The 20,640-nt window shown below is 46.4% G+C and overlaps 1 protein-coding gene across 7 annotated transcripts in view; it reads right to left on the reverse strand.

The window, feature by feature from the left end:
* Positions 1 to 20,640, reverse strand: part of CAMTA1 (calmodulin binding transcription activator 1) — a 218,925-nt gene that overhangs the window by 89,309 nt on the left and 108,976 nt on the right. For all 7 annotated transcript variants that reach the window (XM_027889335.1, XM_027889332.1, XM_027889331.1 and 4 more), the window contains one exon: positions 10,945 to 11,016. In XM_027889335.1, coding sequence (XP_027745136.1) covers positions 10,945 to 11,016 — 72 coding nt within the window. The remainder of the gene's footprint in view (positions 1 to 10,944; positions 11,017 to 20,640) is intronic.

Here is a 20,640-nt window from a genome sequence, read left to right on the forward strand (position 1 = left end):
CACAGAGCGCTGGGCCACAAACAGCCCCGGTTTGTCTCCTTTGGTGGAAGTTCATGGCACTGTGGGATGATATTCCCTATTCCCTTCAGCCAGCTTATTTGCTGAAATGCAGCAAATTGTACTGCAGCAGGTGTGAGCATTATGCAGGGCTATTAAAAGAAGGCTATGGGCATCTTACTCATGTGTCAACATAAGAAAACCCACCAATGATACACATTCACAGCCATGTAAGCTTGTAGATATTATCTGAGGTACAGTCTGTATGCAAATCCATTTTCAGGGTTTCTTTTGGTAGAGCAGATATTTACGGCCAATTGTTACTGTGCGGGCCAGATATCCCTCAGCAAGTAAGAACAGCCCTTCAGATTACCAGCGCTCCCAGCTAATCACTCCAGGGTCACAAGAGCCATCAGCAGATTCCTTACTTAGCTCCTGCTCCGAGAAAGGCCGTGTCCTGTCTCACTGCTCTGGTTCAAGAAAACCTGACATTGCCCCGACAGACCGGAGCCCCGCAGGGCACTGGGAGCCAGCACCCCTCTGGCAACGTTGCGGTGCTCCTGTCAAAGGGGGCGTTTCCTGGCTTTCAAGCAATTAACTTTGAAAATAAAAACTTAGGATAAACTTACACTGATTTTTAATACAATTACGCAGAGCTCTACGTATAAACACACACAGGAAATGTGGTTTGTTCTGCTTGCAGGAACTACATGCAAACGCACCCTCTGCATGGCAGAGATGCAGCTGTTACATCTTGAGCCCCAGTACACAGCAAATTTTTATGGCTAAGCTATAAACTTCTGAAAAATAAGGTTTATAATAGAAACCCTGACACCATCTGAAATATAGCAGCATTACTGGATGCTGCTGTAATATGGCCCTAATTTATAAACTAGGGAGGAATCCTATTCCATTTTGAAACTTACAGACAGTAATCTAGAAAAAGGGTAAAACACGGGGAAAAATGGTCATGTCGTCCATGAGCTACAGTGTCTATTCCATCCAACAATTCAAAAATCAAATAGGATGCCACAATATTTAGGCCACGCATTGAATCCTGGACTGCCACAAAATAAAAACATGGTGTATCCTAGGATGGGAGTATATTTCATAAAGCCATATGCCATTTCCCATGCCTCTGGGCAGTACTTTTCCAGTGAAAATTTGATATGAGAACACTGGAAGTAAAGAAAAATAATTACTAGAGAAGTACAACCCAAACCCTCCAGTTTTGCTTGACACAATAAATATTTTTGCAAGAGGGCTTCAGTGTACTCCTGTCTAAATTGAAAAAAGTGGCAAAGAAGCAGATTGCTCACTCACAGGAGACAAAAGTTTATCACTAAACCTTAGGGAAACACTCTAAGTTGTCTCGAGACTCATGTCAGATACTGGGATCATGTCACTGACTCGCTTGCTTTAGACTCACAATTGCAATTTTCTACACTGCAATTTTCATTGTGGCCATCCCAGATTTCTTTCCTACTTCCCCTAAACCATCTCCTTTTGTATGCTGAGCATCAAAGGAGAATAAATCCAGATTTATCGCACTTTTCCAGCTAAAACTATTTCCAGTAGACTTGTCGTAAACCAAGCACACCACACTCTTCTTGGCCACATCACTGCCCACCAGCTCAGCAACCGCGTGTTCAGCCCCCCAGCTCGAGTGACTCCTGGGCCCTCTGCTCTCCTCACTAACAAAACACAGGATTTGCTTGTGGAAAAAGCCAACAGCAGCAGCCCTAAGAAGCACTCCACACAGCTGTGCTTTCCCCTAAACCTTCCCCACAGGCACTGCAGGAATGCCCTGGGCAGTGCTGGGATGCTGGGATGGGGCATGAGAGGGGCTGAGCTCTTCATGAGCTGTTAGCAGGCTAACGAGGGCATCTGCAGAAGGAATAGCACAAAACCTGAAACTAGATACAAAATAAATATCCCAGAGCTGGATTTCTGAAGAAAGATTCTGCTGAGCTATAGTTCCACATCAAATTTTTATTGAATACATTTTCTTCTGAGATTTTGTGCACTAAAACCAGTCAGAATCATATGAGAGGAGTATAAATTTCACGTACAGTTTTCACTGCAAACATCCTTCACGAGAAAAAGCAAAAGCACTTTCTAATCAAGCCCTCTCCACATCCTCCTCCCCTGGAACCCGAGTGGCAGGCTGGGAACTGGAGCTCACACAGCCCCAGTCCCTGCAGCACTGGGGAGCTCCGGGAGGGATGCTCTGCCTGAAGGTCACAGCGAGTGGGACACATTATTCCCCCTTTGCCATGCCTAAACACAGTGCCTAGGTCTGCTTCACGTAGAGCAAAGCTATGAAGAAGCTGACATTTTAAAGCAACTGATATTCTTAGCTGATGATGTGAATTCATGCGATTTCAGCAAACCATTGTAAAAACCCAAACACGGCACAACCTTTTCTCCCAAGTTCAGAGCTGCCCCTCCAAAACTTACTTCATCCTATTATTTTCTGAATCTGCAATGGATTTCCTGTTTGATTTGACAAGACCAGAAAATGAGGGGTTAGTTCCCTGGAAGGATGCTGTTTCTCACTGTACTGATTTTGGGAAGCTTTGAGCTTGAAAAGGCTCTAGGATCTGAAATGCTATTACAGACAGAAAAACTATTTTAGATAATTTCTTTTAGCAGTGTCCCAGTGCCCAAGAGTTGTAACTTCTTTCCCTCAACGACTACAAGGTGAACTCAGAAAAAAACTTACTTTCTCAGAGGTTTCCAAATTTATAACCATAACGTAAACATTAAACAAGTCTAAAATCAAGCACCTTTCAGCACTTGAGCGAGTCTCGACAGCTGTGCTGTCCCAGATGCTCACACGGCTGCTCTTCCCAGGGTATTCAGTAACCTGGACTCCCGAGAAGAAAATTACACTGAAGAAAAGGTCAATAAATGGCAGAGAGGAGATGACATCCCATAATAGTTATAATTACTGTTTATCAGAGTGCTGCACTGCACAGGTAGCAGGTTATAGGACGTATCTGCTGTATTTTTCCATGAAAAGAGGACACGGCTACATGACTCAGAGTCGACATGACACGTGTGTCGGCTGTGTCACAGAACATGCCACGCAGCCACATCGCTCCACAGGAACCAACGACCTTAAAGGATGTCTCATTCAGTTTTGTCTCTGCATTTTTTTTGTGATGGATTTAGTGTTCAATAAACCCAAAAGAACAACAGCATTTGAGGCTGGAGCTCTTTGTGCCAGTGCCAAGCGCTGCAGGAGGATTCAGAGCTGAATCTGCTCCTCACTCAGACCACGCACAATAGAACTGATGTCACAGCTCAACTCTTCACTGCAGGCTGAGGAAGGGATTGATCTTCTATGGGGATTCCTTTTCCTATGAAGTTTTACACTGCGCACATGAGGCAAATTCCCAGAAAGACAGGCACAGGAAATGCAAAAGCATGAGATGAGCAGAATTTGATTGCTTCAGAAAGTCAAAGGCTCCCCAAAGCATTAAATATCTGCGTGGGGACACTATAAAACCAGACAATGACAGTGCCTCTGTGCTGGGCAACAGGGGTTGAAGCACATGGGGATGCTTGGCTGAACCAACCTGACCAGGTCCTTGCTCTCAGGAACACTCTAGACACCAGCACTGTGTCTTAGAAACAGCAAAATCCCTACAGAAAGTGGCTCAAGTGTAATCATAGAGAGGAAAAACATCAGCCTTTGGAAATAAAGGTTGTGATTATGGAGTCGTTGATGACAGCTTTTGAAGAGTGCCAGCAACAAAGATAAATGGAGAACGGTGAAAATCCCAGCAGCCTTCTCTCTCCCTTTTCCACCAGAAAGCACGACAGCTCAACTGAATTCTAGATGGTGACTGCCATGAGTGCCCAGCAAAAGGGCAGCAGGGAGCAGGGCCCTGTGTGCTGTCCCTCTGGCCAGGGCTGTGGGGACAACTGGAACGGTCATTCCATTCTGCCATAGGACGGTGGGGGAAACACGAAGACACGTTGAATACAACAGACTTGCTATGTCCTGGCTACATTATCGGGAAATCTCCTTTCCTGGGAAGAGACCATCCCATTTTACAGTGATTAAACTGATAAAAACCTCAACCTCTATTTTACTCTGTCATGCTTTCTTGCTGCCAAGGGCCAATAAGCAGAGTGAGCCGGCAGACGGCTGTATGACACACGCCTTGTGGCTGTGCCAGGAGTGGAGGCAAAGCTGACATTTAACGGAAACAAATGTATGATAAGACAAATTGTGCACTTCTTCCTTGACGTAGAAAATGATCCCCTGAGGTATGACGCCTGTTCAGGAGAAAAGCCATTTAGGTCAGTCATTCTCTTCTGGCTTTTGCCCCTTCACTCATATACTAAAGGAAACCATTGCATAATCTTGCAGAGGACTAAGGTTGTGGTCCCTACACACCATTCCCGTGGCCTCAGAGGCAGGCACAGCATTTTACAGTGCAGACCATGACCTTGGGGCTGGTTTTAATAACCTTTACTGCCTTTCCCTAAAGGTAGTGCACCATGAATACATCCATGTGTGTGACAGCCACGTTCCCCTCCGCTGGTCTGACCCAAGACACCACCATGGGTGTGGACCAGTAGAAGGGATGCAGTGATGCATCCCAGGTGGGGCGCAGGTGGCAGGATGCAGGTGGCAGCTGCAGGAGGTGACAGGGACGGAGAGTTTTCATACCAGTGAGACAGGGTGAGACCAAAGAGGCGTCACAGTTTCATTAACCAGGGGCAGCACAGACGTCAGTGACAGCCGAGGCAGCCAGTCGATAGAAAGGGAGTACAGAGACTCCCTCAGAAAGAAAAGATTATCTTGAGAATAAAAGCAACTGGGGTAATAAGCAAGATGCTCACAAAGGCAGAGGACAGCAAGAAGAGCATTCAAACCCGCAGGCACCTGGGAAGTGATTTATCCAAAACACTTAAAAAAGTGTGCCTTAACAGATAAAATAGAGAGGGTAACTCACTGCAGGCCAAAACACTGCGTATTAGAGGAAAAAAATATCCTGCATTAGAAAGAGAGACTTCAGCCTTGGCAGCATCTGCTTCAAGTCCTCTGCTGCCCACGCCAGAACGAACTCCAGATCTCTAAACTCAAAATGTAATTTGCTTCACTACAGAATTCCCAACTCAAGCCCCAATTATACCTCTTTGGTGAGGGTGAAACTCCAGCCAATGGTGTAATACATTCACTGACACCTGCAGACCTAATAATTGACCAGGGAGGATGTGAATGAGCTCAGCAGAATCTCTGCATTGTTCCTGCAAGGCTCGGTGTCCTACACCAGGAAACAGCTTTGCTACTGCAAGGTGCATAATTTAATAAACCATTAACTCAAACCTGAGGTGAAGTAAATTCAGCGTATTATATATTTCAAAATAGCATTAGAATTCAATTTAAGTGTCACCAAAAGCCTAATCCTCAGTATACAGAGCATATTAATAAGTGTCTTGGAGCCTGTGGTTTGATTTAATTTCCAGCTGAGTTGTGCTGCTGCATGGCTGCGATCCCTGCCGTGAGAATGTCTCGGTGACAGCGTCACCAGACTGAACTGGAGTAGAATTGGAGGGATGACAGTGCTGCTTTCTGGGTCCTCCCAGGAGAACAGCGGGGTGGGTGCTGGAGCAAAAGTAATCCTGTTTCCATTTGTGCCACTTCTGTGTGGCCCTGCTGAGATGCTGATGTTTCCCAGCAATGGCAGGCTTCTGGCAGGATCCCCAGGTACCCCCGACCCGACCCTGCTGTCAGTTCCCTTTGTAGCCACAGGGGAAAACCCATTTTGGGTAAGGCAGGTGCTCCTGTTCATGCAGGCTCGATGCCATATCCGCCCCAAGCTGCCGGACGAGGCATGAGGAGCCGCTCTGGGGCTGCTCCTGGCCACGCCATGGCACGTGGCAGGGCTGCGGCCACCAAGAGGGGACAAAGCTGCTGCTTTCCCTCCCCCAGGTCAGGCATCCGGGGAAAACGGGGCATCATTTCCACCAAGAGCCAAAAGTACAAAACCTGCTCTCCCTTTCTGTGGAAGCCAGCCATGCTTTGGCCTTTTCCCCATCGCCCCTGTCAGAACTCCTCTCAATCAGCAACCCAGGCACGTCCCCCAGCAGTTTGGGAAACGCATCTCTTCTATAAATGACAACAGATTATTTAAGCAACAACTAAAGCGTTCTGACTGCTTTTTAATTTGCTCGCATTAACGTCAGTCTCCTCATATATATAGGGAACAAATATGGGATTTTCTTTAAAATGGTGGAGAGTGATACAAAAATAGCAGCCTGCTCGTCTAAAATAAAGTTATGTATTTGAAAGGGTTGGAAATTGTTTTTTAATCACAGGCATCTTCCTTCTGGAATATAATCTGCCTCCTGTACATTCTGCACTTCTACCCAATTTCTCAGGAAAATGCAGTGAGAATGTTAATAAATAATTTATAAAAACATTATAAAAGATAAAGCACTCCTGTTAAAATGTTTCTAGCCTTTGACACACCAGTTCATTTGTAATCCTCTTTGCCTCCCCTTTACTGTAACATCATCAGAAGCTTAGTACTGTCACTCTTGCAGCCCCACTTCATCCACCCTGCTGAGGTCCAACCATCTCTGGTTCACAGGGATCCAGGATGACACAGGGCACAGTCCAGCCCAAGCCACAGTTCAGTGTTTTGTACCACAGACTTCTGTCACAGAAAATGTTTTTCAAGAAAGCAACATCTAGATTTCTTTCCACAGTCTCCTGGCAAAGATGGCTGCAAATGCAAACAGGGCTCTGGGGTTTGTCCTCTCTCCAACAGCACATGGGCTGTGCTCTCTCTGACACTCAGGGATTATGGAGCACGGTGCACAACACCCTTTGCTCCTAGGAAGGAGATAGTTGGGAGGACAGGAGCTTCTCCTGCAGGGTTACTCTGAAATTCACTTTCAGGAGCCAATATGTTAGACAAAAAGAAATCAAAATAATGAAAACAGACAATTATTATGAAAGAGTTTACAGAACCCTTGGGATTTCAGTTGGACTGAGCAATAGCTTTTGCACAGCTCCACCGATTCCAGGAGTATTTCAGATCTTAAATGATCCATGAAAAACTTGATGGGAAGTCTCAAGACATGGCTGTTCTGGTGGCTGCAAGGCAGCAGAGACACAGCAATGAGTATGGTGACTTCAGAAGAGCCAGGGAGAAGATGAAAGGAGGGAAAGAAGAGAGCATCCTTCAGAGACATCAAGTCAAAGGCACGTTAAAGAAGCACGAAAAGGCTATCCACAACCTCCTCATTCTCTGAAAATGCTTGTGCATCACGAAGCCCTACAATGACAAAAGGGGACTGACTGCTGCATCCTGACAATGGTTGGTACCAAAAGCACTTGTGCTGCTGCAGCTCAGAGCTAAATCGATGCAGAAGATCATTCTGCACTCCTGGCAGTGCTGTGCACTCCCCCCACGCCTTCACTGGCTCCTTTCCAGCACAGTTCCACATGCAGGTGGGGCAGTGAGCACAGAAACCCGAGGGAGGTAAAGCACGGCTGCTGCACTGCTCTGTGAACAGCCACCTGGACCCCGGGCACGCCAGGGACACAGACACGCTGGCAAAGGTTGGGCACCCCAGGCCGTGCTCTGCTAGACTTCTATACAAACTTAATTTCATTGTGCAGGTTAAAACCCACTTCGGGAAAACATGCTGAGGTAGCAGCAACAGTTTATAATCCCGTTAGCAAACACACACAGGCTCATTGTGCTGAGGCCTCGCTCACACCCCACCCCCCCAACATACAGGACCATCTAAGTGCCCATGTGCAGTGCAGCAACCTCACTGCTTTATTGCCCAGCCACTTCTATTTCACCCAAATGAAATATAAAAACCCATTACTAAGCAAAAGTATTGAGAATTTTTATGAGCTTGTAATGCTTCCAATTTATGTTGAAAAAGTCCCAAACCCTCGAGCTGTCTGTCGCTGCTCCAGCCAGGGATGTGGGAGATGCTGCTGATGCAGCACAGAACAAGCGATCAGAGAGGGAAATGCTGCTCTGATGGGGTGCCATCAAAAAGAAATGGGAAGGGTTTCCTCTTGTTTAGGACATAATTGAAAATTTGAGGCAAAAAATACAGAATGAACACCAAATTTCTGCAGGACAGTGACAGATGTCATGTAAAATGTTTTAACTGAGTTTCAGGCCTCGATACTTTCTGCCCATTTCAGACAAAATGCGTTTTAGGATGGGAACACTCAGGGAGCATCAAACATCAGTGCAGACATTCATAGTAACAAACTGCTGAATATTCAAGTGTATCAGAAGGAAGAATCCAGGAAAAAACAGTTTAAAGAGAAAATATTGTGAAAACCTTTGATATTCAGTTGGTGCTTACGGATACTCTCCAATGCAAAACAATAAAAACCAAAGTACTACTCGGGAGTCCTCCCCAGAACATTGTGAAGAGGCCACCCAAATCCTCAGCCCAGGCCTGGACCGTCTCCTGCAGAAACACTCAAACACTGGCTCAGCAATTACAACACCTATTACAAATATTAAAGGTCTTTGGGGTAAGGCAGCACTTAAAATCCATTATCAAAAAAACCTGGAAATGTCTCAAAAATGTTTAACCCTTTCAGAACAGAGTGGAGGAGGAGGCCTCAGCTGCAGTGCCCCATGCAGCAGACCTGCCACCCCCCCACCAGCTGCCATCACCATGGTCTCTGCTGACAGCAGGAGAAATTCTGGGAGACACAGAAAACTGCATTGTGCAGCTCCAGCTGACTGGTTCGCATTTCTTATCCCTCTGACCAGTCCACAGAGAGCAGGCACGTCATGTCAATCATAAACAACAACACAAAGTTGCTTAAAGTAAGAAATCAGAGACCACCAGACATTTAATGGCTACAGCGCAGTGTAAATGCATGAGGGAGATCATGAGTCCCTGTGGTTGGTTTGAATCCTGGCCTTTACACTGAAAATCTGGTGCAGAAAAGATCAAGAACAATTGCATGGGGATTTTTAATCGATATCTAACCAACAACAGGATTTGGAGGAAGATCATCCCATAAAACAAAGGCAGCATCACAGAATAATTGTATTTAGTCCCCACTGACCAGACTCACAGGCAGTGCACTGCGTGTCCCAGGAAGGTGCTGAATGTCTCTCTAAGAAAAGGGCAAGTCACCCAAGTGCCTCTGTGAATTAAAAAGCCAAACATGTTGCTGGAGGTTAATGTTAAACATTGCCCTGGCTGTACCTGTTTTGGAATATCAAACTCATTTACGGGGGGTGTTGAAGTGCAAGCCTCTGAAGATGATAAACAAAACACCTTCTCCCTCTCTGTTCTCATTCCCCCTGAATTCACCACGGAGCTGAACACGAACACTGTGCAGACAATAGAAAAGCATCATCTATTCTTGGCCAGCTCCTTTCTCCCAGCTGAATAACCCTGAGCACATGACTGAGGGATGCCCGTTTATGCCTGGGAGATGCTGTCCTGAATCACAGACCCCTCTTCCTCCCACAGAGAAGGCACAGTGTGTCCTTGTTGAGGAATACCAGTCTACCACTGCCACAGTGAGGCATCCGGCAGTGCATTTTATAAATAGGCTTCTAAGAAATGTACTTCCCATCCGCTCCTCTTGATCCAAAATGATTACCAGAGCAAAGAAGATGACTAAACATCATCACACACCCTGTGAACCTGAAGGGGTCAGACCCCAGGGTAGAGCTCGGAGACCTTATACTGCTGCAGTGCAACCCACCAGAGAGATGCTGGCTAACAGCCACAGCAGCCAGGGCTGAAGATAAGAGAGATGACCCAGGAGGGAAGGACCTCAGGGGGTACAGGCACAGCCTGGCCAGCACATAAGAGAGCAACATCAACATGGTCACAGTGTATTGTCAGAGGAGCCACAGCTCTGCTCTGTGAGGTGCAGTGCTGCCCCTACCACTGCAGCCAGGTGTGGCATTTATATTTTGTGGGTGCAAATGGAGCTGACAGCACATAAACAGCACAGAGCACAGTGACATTTGGTGCATGTTCCCTTCGATTATATTCGTGGTGCAGGCACAGTCCTCTTCAGTTCATGAGGTGTCTTGTCTTGCCCCAGTGACAGCAGAAGTGCCTTCTTTTTTATTATGAAAGTGCAATTGCAAAACCAGGGGGAAAAGGGATTATTTTCCATTTGATTCTAGAAACAGATGTCACTTTCGTCAGACCTGTTAGTTTTCAGGACCATGAGAGTTCAAGCTTTAAAACAGTATTATTACAATATGCATCAAGTGCCGTTTTCTAACAAAAGAAGACAAATTGCTTCCACTTTGTACACCATGGTAACCAGCCAGGAATACAAACAGCTCCGCAAAGACAGGGTCAGCAAACACCACCTGAGCAAACTCCCACACGCAACCCTGAGTGCCCCCCCCCAGCCTGGGGGGAGCTGCCCAAACACTGTGTAAATAAGAGGAAAACTCAGCTTGACTCCTCCTGGGACTTTGCTGTTCCCACAACACTCATTGAGAGGGAAAAATCATTGAGTGTATTGTCTCTCCAAAGACTAAACTCCTCACTGGAGGAGAGCAGATCCACTGTAAGGCTGGCCCCATGGTTCACCCCAAATTCAAACACAGCCCTAGAGCTGATCTCTCTCCCATACCATGGCATGCCTGTATAGCACTTGGCTTCCCAGCTCCTGCCTCATTTCAGAATGGAACAACACAACCAAAAACCTCCAGGAAGTCTCACCTGAGCAGAACCCATGTTTAGGAAATGTGTGACCTGGCATCAGCTCTCTATTGCTAGAGAAAATACATCATCTCTCTGAACAGAGACATACAGCTAAGAACACACATTTCCTCTTCAGACAAGCAAAATCCCCCAGACAGTGAAACGTGGGATGCTGACCACCCCAGCAGCAGCTGAACATGGGCTCGACTGGGTGACCCGGCAGAGAGGAACTTGTCGCCATCCTACCTGCAGAAGCCAGTAGCACCTTCTGTGAAACGTGGGGATGATGGAGGAATGGACGTAGCAGCCATACAGGCACTGGGGACACAAAAAGAGAGAAAATAGAGTCAGGTTAGTGAAGGAACCTTTGCCTGAGAGGCTGTGCCAGGGATGGGGTGCAAGTGCGCAACCTGCCACCAAAGACATCATTCTGCTGATGGTCGAGGCTGGATTGTGGCACCCCAGGCATGTGTTTTTAAGCACTGCTACAGGTCACAGAACCCCTTCCCCGACAGCCTCCCCTCCTGCTGCCTTTGCCCAAGCATGGTCACCCTGGAGCAGCCAGAGCCAACAGAGGCTCCAGCAGCGCTCAGCATCCCGACACCAACAGGGCTGCTCTGGGGGCTGCATCCCAATCTTGGCTCTAACCTATTCTTATTTTTTGACAAACACAATACCTACATCTCTTTTTCCATGGTTTATCTCCTGGGTATTTCAACTGAAAATGTTGTGTTTGTAAACTGAAAAAATTGCTGCCAGATATTTCAGACAGCAAAATGCCAAAATACAGTTTGTTTCTTTTCTGTTGGTTTTGTTTGGCTTTGGGGTTTTTTTAAATAAACTCTGCTTCTCTGATTAACTAAAATCAGCAAGGCCAAGGAATTCTTTCTTCAGGAATAAAACAAATTTCCAGTATGTTAAAACTTTCCAGTTGGAAAGCAAGCCCAGCATAACCCAAACACACAAAACTGGTTTTAATTTCAAAGACGCCCGAGTGCAGAGGGGTGCGGTGCCTCTGGATGTGTGCACTTGGTGAGCACACAGAAGGCTGTGGCAGATTCCCCTCCCCAGGATCACCACTTCCAAGGTTGGCCTGAATTAAACAGGATTTAAGGACTGCTGGTTGCTATCACCGAGTTATTTTTGAAACAGAAATTACAAAGATTAGTAATACTTTCAAATGATTCAAGGGTACATTCCACACACAGAAATGTAGGGAGGAAAAACAGAGCAGGGAAAAAAGCCCTGCAGAAAATAATCCAAAGAAAAGCTTAACATTTAAATCCTTCCCCTCGGATGGGGAACAGCCGCTGCCTTTTGTGTGGATAATCCCTGACAGTGACTCCTGGCACACAGCGCTGGGGGCTGCATGGAAAGGTCTGTAACATTCGGTTCTGCTGACTCAGAGCTGGTTCCCCCTCTTAGGAAAGCAGCTTGGGAGGTGCAGCATCTCCCAGTCCAACCCGCTTCCCAGTGAGGGTGAGAAAACCGGTCTGGAGCAGCTGGAGTAGCCTTCACAGCCACTACAGACATCCATAGCACCTCGTGCAATATATATCAGTATATTCCAGCATCCCCCCGACTAGCTTCCCACCCCAACTTCGCTCTGATTAAAACAAAACCCAAAAAGTGCCAGTGCTGGGCTCGGTGCAGCTTATGGTGCACAGCAGGTGGGAGCACTGCCCTGCCTCTCCAGAGATGTCTCGTGGCTAATTCTGGAGCTGTCAATAATGAATCACACAAAAGCCTCCCACCTCCATGAAAATGGTTTTCAACATTTCAGCAAACTCTTACAAAATCCTAACGATTCACAGAATTCACAAAGCACCCAGAACACAAAAGGGATTTCTTAAATTTTTCTTTTCTTTTTTTTCCCCATGGTGACAGGACATGAGAATCTGACTCTGGATTGATGTTTAGAGGCTGAATGTTCTAACTTGGGCAGCTGGGATGAAGGAGACCCACACAGTGAGCAAACTCCTGGCCTCAGAGAGATGACAGGGACTGTCCCCATGGGCAGTGAGAGATACCACAGTGTCGGAGAAACACGCTGCAGGGGACAAACAGACCCTGGGAGTGCACATGGAGTGTAGGCAAAATGAATGATGGCAGCAATAAAAACTACATTAATTTTTGGATAAAAAGGCATATAAAAACCCTTTAGGATATAAATGGAAAGCTAGGAAATCTGAGCGTCATTGTTTTGGAGGATTTTCAAGGTTAATGAGTTAACCGCTGGGGATGACACAAAGTCTGCAGCCCAACGGTACACGGGGATTAAGGGGAGGAGGGTGTAGAGGCGATTTTCCTACACTTGGCCCCACTGACCCCTGCTTTTGGTGTGGGATGAATCCCTCGGCCTCAGGATGGCTCAGGATCACCAAGCACCCAGCCAGCTGGACACCACCATGCAAATAATGAGGAGAGTGGAATTACTGCCCTGCCTGGCTGGAGCACACAGGTAACCAGGGCAGGAGTAATGCCTTTAGCAAAAGCTGTCTTTAAAATGAATTCTTGCTCAGAACAGGCAACAGGGGTTTCATTATCTGGGTTTTATTTTTTTTATTTATTTTTTTAGTGGGGAGGTAAAAGCTGTGGAGGCCTGTGTGTCTGTGGAGATGTTAATGCCAGGCTGGGCGCTCAGCCAACACATTAAGTGAAATCGAATTCCTGAAACCAGCTTTAATCAGCAGATTTTTAAGGTTAGAACAACTCTCTCCTCTGCAAGGCTTGCCAAGGTTAATTCTGTCCTGAGCAGGCTGAATTAATGGGCTGGACAGGAGAGAACATTTTTTTTCATGATTCTCTTTTAAGTTTACAAAATCTCCAGGAGAAGAGAAAAGGCATTTCTGAGCTGTCTAAGGAGAAATGCCACCACAGGAGTTCATCGACTGCTGTGTAGAGAACAAGGCCTAAAACGTGAGCCGCCATCCCCTCCCACGGGGACCGGCACCAGCCTGACTCTGAAGGAGCCCTGAGCGACACCAGCAGTGCCAGCTGCCCTGCAGGGAGCACTCTGACCCACTGCCACGCTGGGATCCGGATGCCCACGGTGGTGTGGTCCTGTCACCTCTCTGGGACTGTGTCCTTGTCCCTGAAGATGACCCAGTGCGTGCCCTGAGCACAGACCGCATCCTGCTGCCATGGGAGGATCCCTGGAATGAGACACCCACACCTGCCTGTGGGCACCTCCTGCACAGCCCTCCCACTGCTGCTGGAGAGCCTGGCCCTGCCAGCTCCACTGCAGCTCACATCTTCACAAGTCGAGGGGTAATTAAAGAAAAAAGGCCTTCCCTGGGCACTGGGGAGAGTGTGCAATTACAGCTGCCCACCCTGCCATTTGTATGCAATGCACATCTGGCATTACCAAACTTTAAAAACTTGGAGGCGGGGAGGGGGAATAAAAAATCAAATTATTAGTGGATTTTTTTTATCCTGAGCTCCTTACAGTGATTGTGGGTTATTTAAAAATAATACAATAATGCTGAGGTGTTCTTCCTTAACAAGCACACCTTGGGAGTGGAAATAGGAAAGCAGAAGAATCAAAAATTCAAGATAGGGTTGGACAGGCTTTGAAATTCTTCCCCCCAGTGAGTTACACTAGTGGATATTTTAAAAAAAAAACTAAAAATCGCCTATATTTTGTTCAGATTTTCACACTGAATTCCCAATTCCCTTAATAAGAAGCTAAATCAATCTTTAGAGAACAAATCATGTAAGACCTGTGGCTGTAAACTATTAAAATATACTTGAGTAATTTCCTTGTGTAAGGCTTCAACTTTCAACACCCTGGCAAGCCTGCGGACACCATAAGCAGGATCTGTGCAGGTTTCTGGGGGAAAAGGACAATAGGACCATGCCCTCTGCTCCTTGGCTCCGTGGTGGTGGTGCAGCTCATCGCCTCCTTGTTACACCCCCGTGCTGCTGGGATTTCCCTCTGTAATTACACCAGCCATTCCAGAGCTTCCTCACCAATTTCCATCAGTAACTAGCACACTGCTGGCAGTGGCAGCACTGCTGCCATGGATCAATCCTCCTGGGAAAGCCAGAAGAGGCATTGGCTTCATTCCTCTCATCATCCTGATGACAGGGTACGGGTCTCCTAAAGCAGCAGCTCTATCTGAGCCCAACCACACTTTGCCCTCACCCTCACCTACTGAAACCAGCACCGAACCAGGAAGGTGTGAGGCAGGAGCAGCAGCCGTGCAGGTGTGAATTCACAGGCATGCAAGGGAAAATGGAAAAGCAGCCTGTAAGTTCTCACGTGGGTACCTTTCAATGCAGCAACCTGTATTTCAGTGGTACAGCCAAAATGCAATGACAAATCTTACTATCCCATCCCTATCATGATATATAGACTATATATCCCTATCATAATACAGAATAATTCTGTGATTTTATCACAGATATCTCCATTATCTGTTCTTATAGATACCACTGCTAGCCCATTATTTTCATCAACTTTTCCACATCCCAGCAGAGATACCATCCACTCTTCCTGAAACCAATTCCTCTGGATTTCACACAAATCACGATCAGAGCAATTTGACAGCTGTTTGTAGTGATAAATTTGTTTTACATGTAGGAGTCATTGTCCATCTGTGTCTGTAACCAGCACCCACAACATTCTGTTCTGATCCTCTGAGAGGGCACAGCCCAGCTGTAAAAGCAAGGCAGCTGAGAACTGGGAGCTGCCTCTCGGCCAGCGAATCAGCAACCATGGGGGAAACCCTCAAATATTGTGTGTCACCTCTCTTTTCAAACAGACCTGAAGTGAGTGCCTTCTGAGACTGGGTTATCTTGCAGCAGATGGTCCTTCCTTCAGGACAGGGATGCTAAAGGCACAGACAAGTTCCAAATCCATTTAAACATCAGATGAGGCTCGCCCCTGTCAGCTGCGGAAGCTGGGAGACAGCGGCGGCTCCCGCCCGCTCCATTAATCAGGATTCACCCAGAAAAGCCAATGTGCTGCTATAAACCCCTGACTCGAGGCCAGCACCACACACAGGGAGCCACGTGCCAGCAATCCTCCTCATCCTCCTCAGCAGCAAAATGCAGCCAGGGAGGGCCTGGGGAGGCTTAGCCATGAGTGGAGGAGCAGGTTGGTGACAGTGCTCGTTGGGCACAGCGAGGCACAGCAATGCTGAGCTGATGGGGATGTGACAGGAGACCCCCATGTTTCCCCATGAAGATTGGCCTCAGTTCAGCTTTTCAAAACAGGGAGGTGTACCTGTGCCTGAACCCTGGGGAATCCTCAAGGCCGGCAGGCTGCCCCCGGAGTTCTTGTTTGGACTTAAAAAGTGTCATAACATAGGGAGGCATCCAAAATTTCCTGTTACTGCTGCAAATCTTCAACTAAAATGCTGCTAAACGTGTTTTCTCACTCCTCAGCTTAGCAAAACATAGATATTAGACAGGTTTGGATTTTCCTCTGACATCCATAAATAGTAACTTTGATTCAGCAAAGTGCAAAACCACGTCCTCAGATCTCAGCCTGGGCTAAGCTGCTCTGTTGGCAAGGTTCCCCTTTTATCAACGTCAACAGAAATTAAGCGATTGCTTACGGTTTGCCAGGTCGGATGAGGAGTCCCTGGTACTGACAGCAGATCCCAAAAACATTTTTAACATTCCTAGGTGGTTACAAAACCCTGGAGAACCCGACCCTTCACTTTTTGGCTGCAGCATTGTGGCTCAGCGTGGTGCAGCCCCTGGCATGGCCCGCCATGCAGGCACTCAGCCTGGTGCAGAGATTTTGGTTTTAATCCTATCGGCTCTTTGCCTGACATGTTTCAAACCCTTCATATGCCCTCGATGCCACCAGCAGCCATACCCAGATAACAATTCGTAGAATGAGCCAAGGGCTCTCATGTGATGGCTGAGCAAGGGAGGAGAGGTTACACAGCCTGTGCATTGCAGGACCTTGTCACTTCTGGTGGTTTTAGTTAACAAATATTGTTCTGTTTACTTGAGACTCGTTAGAAAGCAATTTTTGAAATGTTCAATATTTAATGAAATATTTAAATGTTTAATGGGTTCTTTTTCAAACCCTGTTTTCCCTCTGTGGGGTTCTGAAGTCACTGCAAAGATTGCAAGGTTTTAACTGTTACAAATGAATCTTCTAATGACATTGGCTTAGCGACAGAAATCAGCGTACGTGGGGATTGATGCTTCCACGGCAGCAACACCCACAGCCATCCCACCGCAGGATCATTGGTATGCAGCCCCACACCCCCCCGCAGTGCCTGCCTCTTCATAAATGCATACTTCTTTATTAATACAGGGATACTTTAATCTCAGTCTAATTTTACCTTTAGGGAAGCTCTATCCTGAGGCTGCCAGGAGCTCAGACCCTCCAGATGCAGCGATGTGATTTGTATTCAAAGCAGCAGGTCTATCTGTCAACATGTTTGTCTCCCCTCTCTGCCAGCTCTTATTTATAATCCCATTCAGATTAATGAATGACAGTAGTTCTCATCACAAGAAATTTGATTAATCAATTTAAGTGCTTAATCACCCTGGCCTGGGTGAGAAGAGTACTGGAGGAATTCTGCCTGTATAGGGGCAAAGTTGTGAGATGGAGGAGGAAAACATCATTGCTTTCCCTCGGGAGCAACTTGAGCCCAGAGTGTGCACCCGATCCTCGACGGGATTACGAGCTTTCCAAAAGCTCAGAGTTTCCTTAGGGCCAGCAGTCATGGCCAATTAGTCACAAAATATCCTTTTCAACCCACTTCCTAATCTGACACAAAAGGCTTCACACTACCTACCTCATTCCCTGCTACCCGTGTCGCTTGAACCCAAAACCCATCAACCATAAAACCTCTCCTGGGGTGATGAACAGGATAATCCAGTGGCATCCTGCAGCATCCCACTCCCCATTAGTCCTGCCCATTGCTTTCCTGTACCACAAAGACCCCCACAGCCTGGCTGTGTCACCACCTTGAATACTCCAGAATAATCTCCAGGGTCTTCTGGAGACCTGGGGGATATTTCAGGTGATGGGTAGGAGCACAGTTGAGCAGAAATCACTGATTTTTAGGACAGAGGCCATGCAGTGTGGGCGCTGCTCTGAAGCTGCTCTTGTGGACACTCTGAATGACACGATAAAACAAAAAAAATTGGTAACACAGCTCAAGCAAACTCTGCTCAGCCAGGTACACAGGATACAAGGATTCTCACTGGGAAGAATTCCCACATTCATTTCTACCAACTAACCTCCAAGGGACACGGAGGCAGGTGCCCCCTTTGGAGCTGGGTACAAACAGGGCAGCACGAGCTCTGCAGACGGATGGTCTAGTGGTACCTGCATGTATGGAACAGTCTGCAAGGCTGCAAGGGATTACTGAGAGCAGAGCTGGGTGACAGAAGCTCCATACAAAAGCCAGACTCCCACACTCTCAGGTAAGGGAAGAGCATCCCATTGACCTAGATGTGAGGGGGCAGTTAGTAAGAGGAAAAGTGGTACAAGAGGCTGCTCCGACTCCACAGGCTCATGCTCTAAACCAACACTGCCCAGCTGGGTCTCTAGTGGAATGCAACCAACCTACAGGACAGGCATTACCTAGGTCCCTGTACACCATCGACCTCTGCAGCCCCCTCAGCCTGTGCCACCACTTCACTTCCCCTGTGTGAGGGTTTCCTGACTGTCACCACACAGTGAGAAAAACTGGGAACTGGTAAACCATGGAACGTATTAATGTCACACTGAAATATGACACAATACACAGAAGTGTTTTACATTTATTCTCCTCCAGGAATGTTAGAAAGACAATATAATGAGAATGCTGCAAACAAGTCAAGTGTTTTCCTCCTAATCTGGCAATAAAAATACGTCAAAGAAATGCCTAAAATCCTAATAGAGAACAAAAAAATAATGGGCTGGGCTATGACAGGATTTAGCTGCAACTTTATTTGAAGGCTTTAATCATGTCCCCTACAACATCAATGGATAATCAGATACAAAGCTGTAGGAACCATTAATGTCTGTGTTGGTTGTCTCAGCTGTTTGGGGTCTGAGACTGAACGGATCGGGCAGAGGCTAATGAAGATAGGTCGAGACTGAAATACCTTTACATCTGAGGAAGCTTTGCACAAAAAAAGGATTATTGAGCTGGTCTTAGTGGAGACTTGACTGAAGCAGCAAATACTGTGATAAGAACAGCACTGCATCTCCAGCCCAGCTGCCTCCATCATGGCCATCAGAGGCAGGCTGGCTGCACCCAAGTGGGAAACTTTGGCTTTTATCTGTCTGATTCTCTTCTCTAGGAAAAAAAAAAAAAGACCATCACAGAATGGGAGAACTAGACAATATCTGACAGTGCCCTGGGGAAATGCAGGCTGAGATGGTATTTTTGGAGACACACGACAGAAACAAGCCACATGTGAAATGATCCAGGGGGTGCAGGGCAGGGGCACGATCACACGAGGGACACAGGTCTGATGCGTTCACTGTCTGTCCAACACAGGCGAATAAGGACACAAGTTCTAACAAATGCAACTAATAAGAAATATAAAAACATCTAAAAGAACTTTTGGGAGCTATTAATTACACACACAGTTTTATCTTGAATTAATTTTGTGACGGACAAGAAGCCTTAGCTGGAATCCTTTTTTGGCATCCTCCCTTGGGCAAAATCAGCCATGGAACCATCAGCAGATATCCTACACTGCGAAGGGACATGCTCAGGTTCTGGGTCCTGTCATTTTTACTCCTCTTGCTTATGGTTACGAGCAGTAGGCGCTGCAGTCAGTGACTCAATGACAACACCTGTCCACCCCACCTGGTCACTTCGAGCTCTTTGCAAAGGTGACACAATTCCAGACTGAGCGGAGAGCGTGTGGCTGTGGCGTGGTTGGACGCTCCAGCCAGGGAACTTCCCGTGGAAACCGATATTCCCTTCCCATTTCGGGAAGTCACTTAAAGTCTTCAGCAGCTCCTGGATTCTGAAAATTGAATCCAAGTGCATAGAAAACTTGGAAGGGCCTGATCTTCAAACCTCCTTTGAGCAAATGCATTTATAAAAAAGCATTTACACAACCTAAAACAAATTACTGTGTATGCCAATACTAAATCTTCCCATTCCAATTTAAAATCCTTCAGCCTCACTACTGCTCACAAGCAATGGCAGGAGCTACAGTAAGTGGGCATTTAAGAATGTTTTTCTGTAGAAATACTAAGTTTATATTGCTTACAATCAGCTTATAAATATTTCCTGTCCCAAAAAACCTAAACAGTTTAGTATTAATTTCTCAAGATTAGTGCACCAAAATGTACAGAAGTTCACCACCAGCAGACAGCCCAGTGTTTCTAACGTTCAATAAGCAGCGAAAAGGTCGACGTTTTACTTGTATTAATTTTTTATCAGAGAAGGGAACCAGAGGTTCACAGTGTTGAACTGATCATAAGAAGATTCACAGTGACGTGTCAATTTAAACAGCATTTGTTTCATTTTTATAAGCCCAAGTTTTTCAGCATTTGGGAGAAAGGGGTGGGCAGATACTCATGTGCTTGTTCACTGCCAAGAGAAGATGCCTGGCCGAGACTGACAGTGCGCTGAGTCTACTTAAGGTGGCTACAGCACAAAATTGAAAAGCAAGATTTTCTCAGTCCCTGAAATCAAGTTCAATATTCAAGGAAAAGCAAAAGAAAACAAAAAATTCTGGGTTGCTTGCTTCTCAGACGTCCCACTGACACCACAAAACTGTCATTAGAAATGAGTCCCACAGGCAGGTAGAAATCTGTTCCCTCAGCTGTACAATCCATCATTTATATCCAACACGTTGCCTGTAGGTTTACAAATCACAAGGAATTTACTGAATGGCTTTCATAAGGAAAAGCGGACCATAAATTATCATCACACAAAAGCCACTCACATCAGCACACAACTTAATTTTCATGCCAAATTTCATAATTGATAACTGTAAAAAACCCCACAAAACCAA

This window comes from Empidonax traillii, unplaced genomic scaffold (genome assembly GCF_003031625.1).
Source record: "Empidonax traillii isolate 1590-97213 ecotype Southwest subspecies unplaced genomic scaffold, ASM303162v1 scaffold259:size690984, whole genome shotgun sequence".
In the NCBI taxonomy this organism is placed as follows: Eukaryota; Metazoa; Chordata; class Aves; order Passeriformes; family Tyrannidae; genus Empidonax; species Empidonax traillii.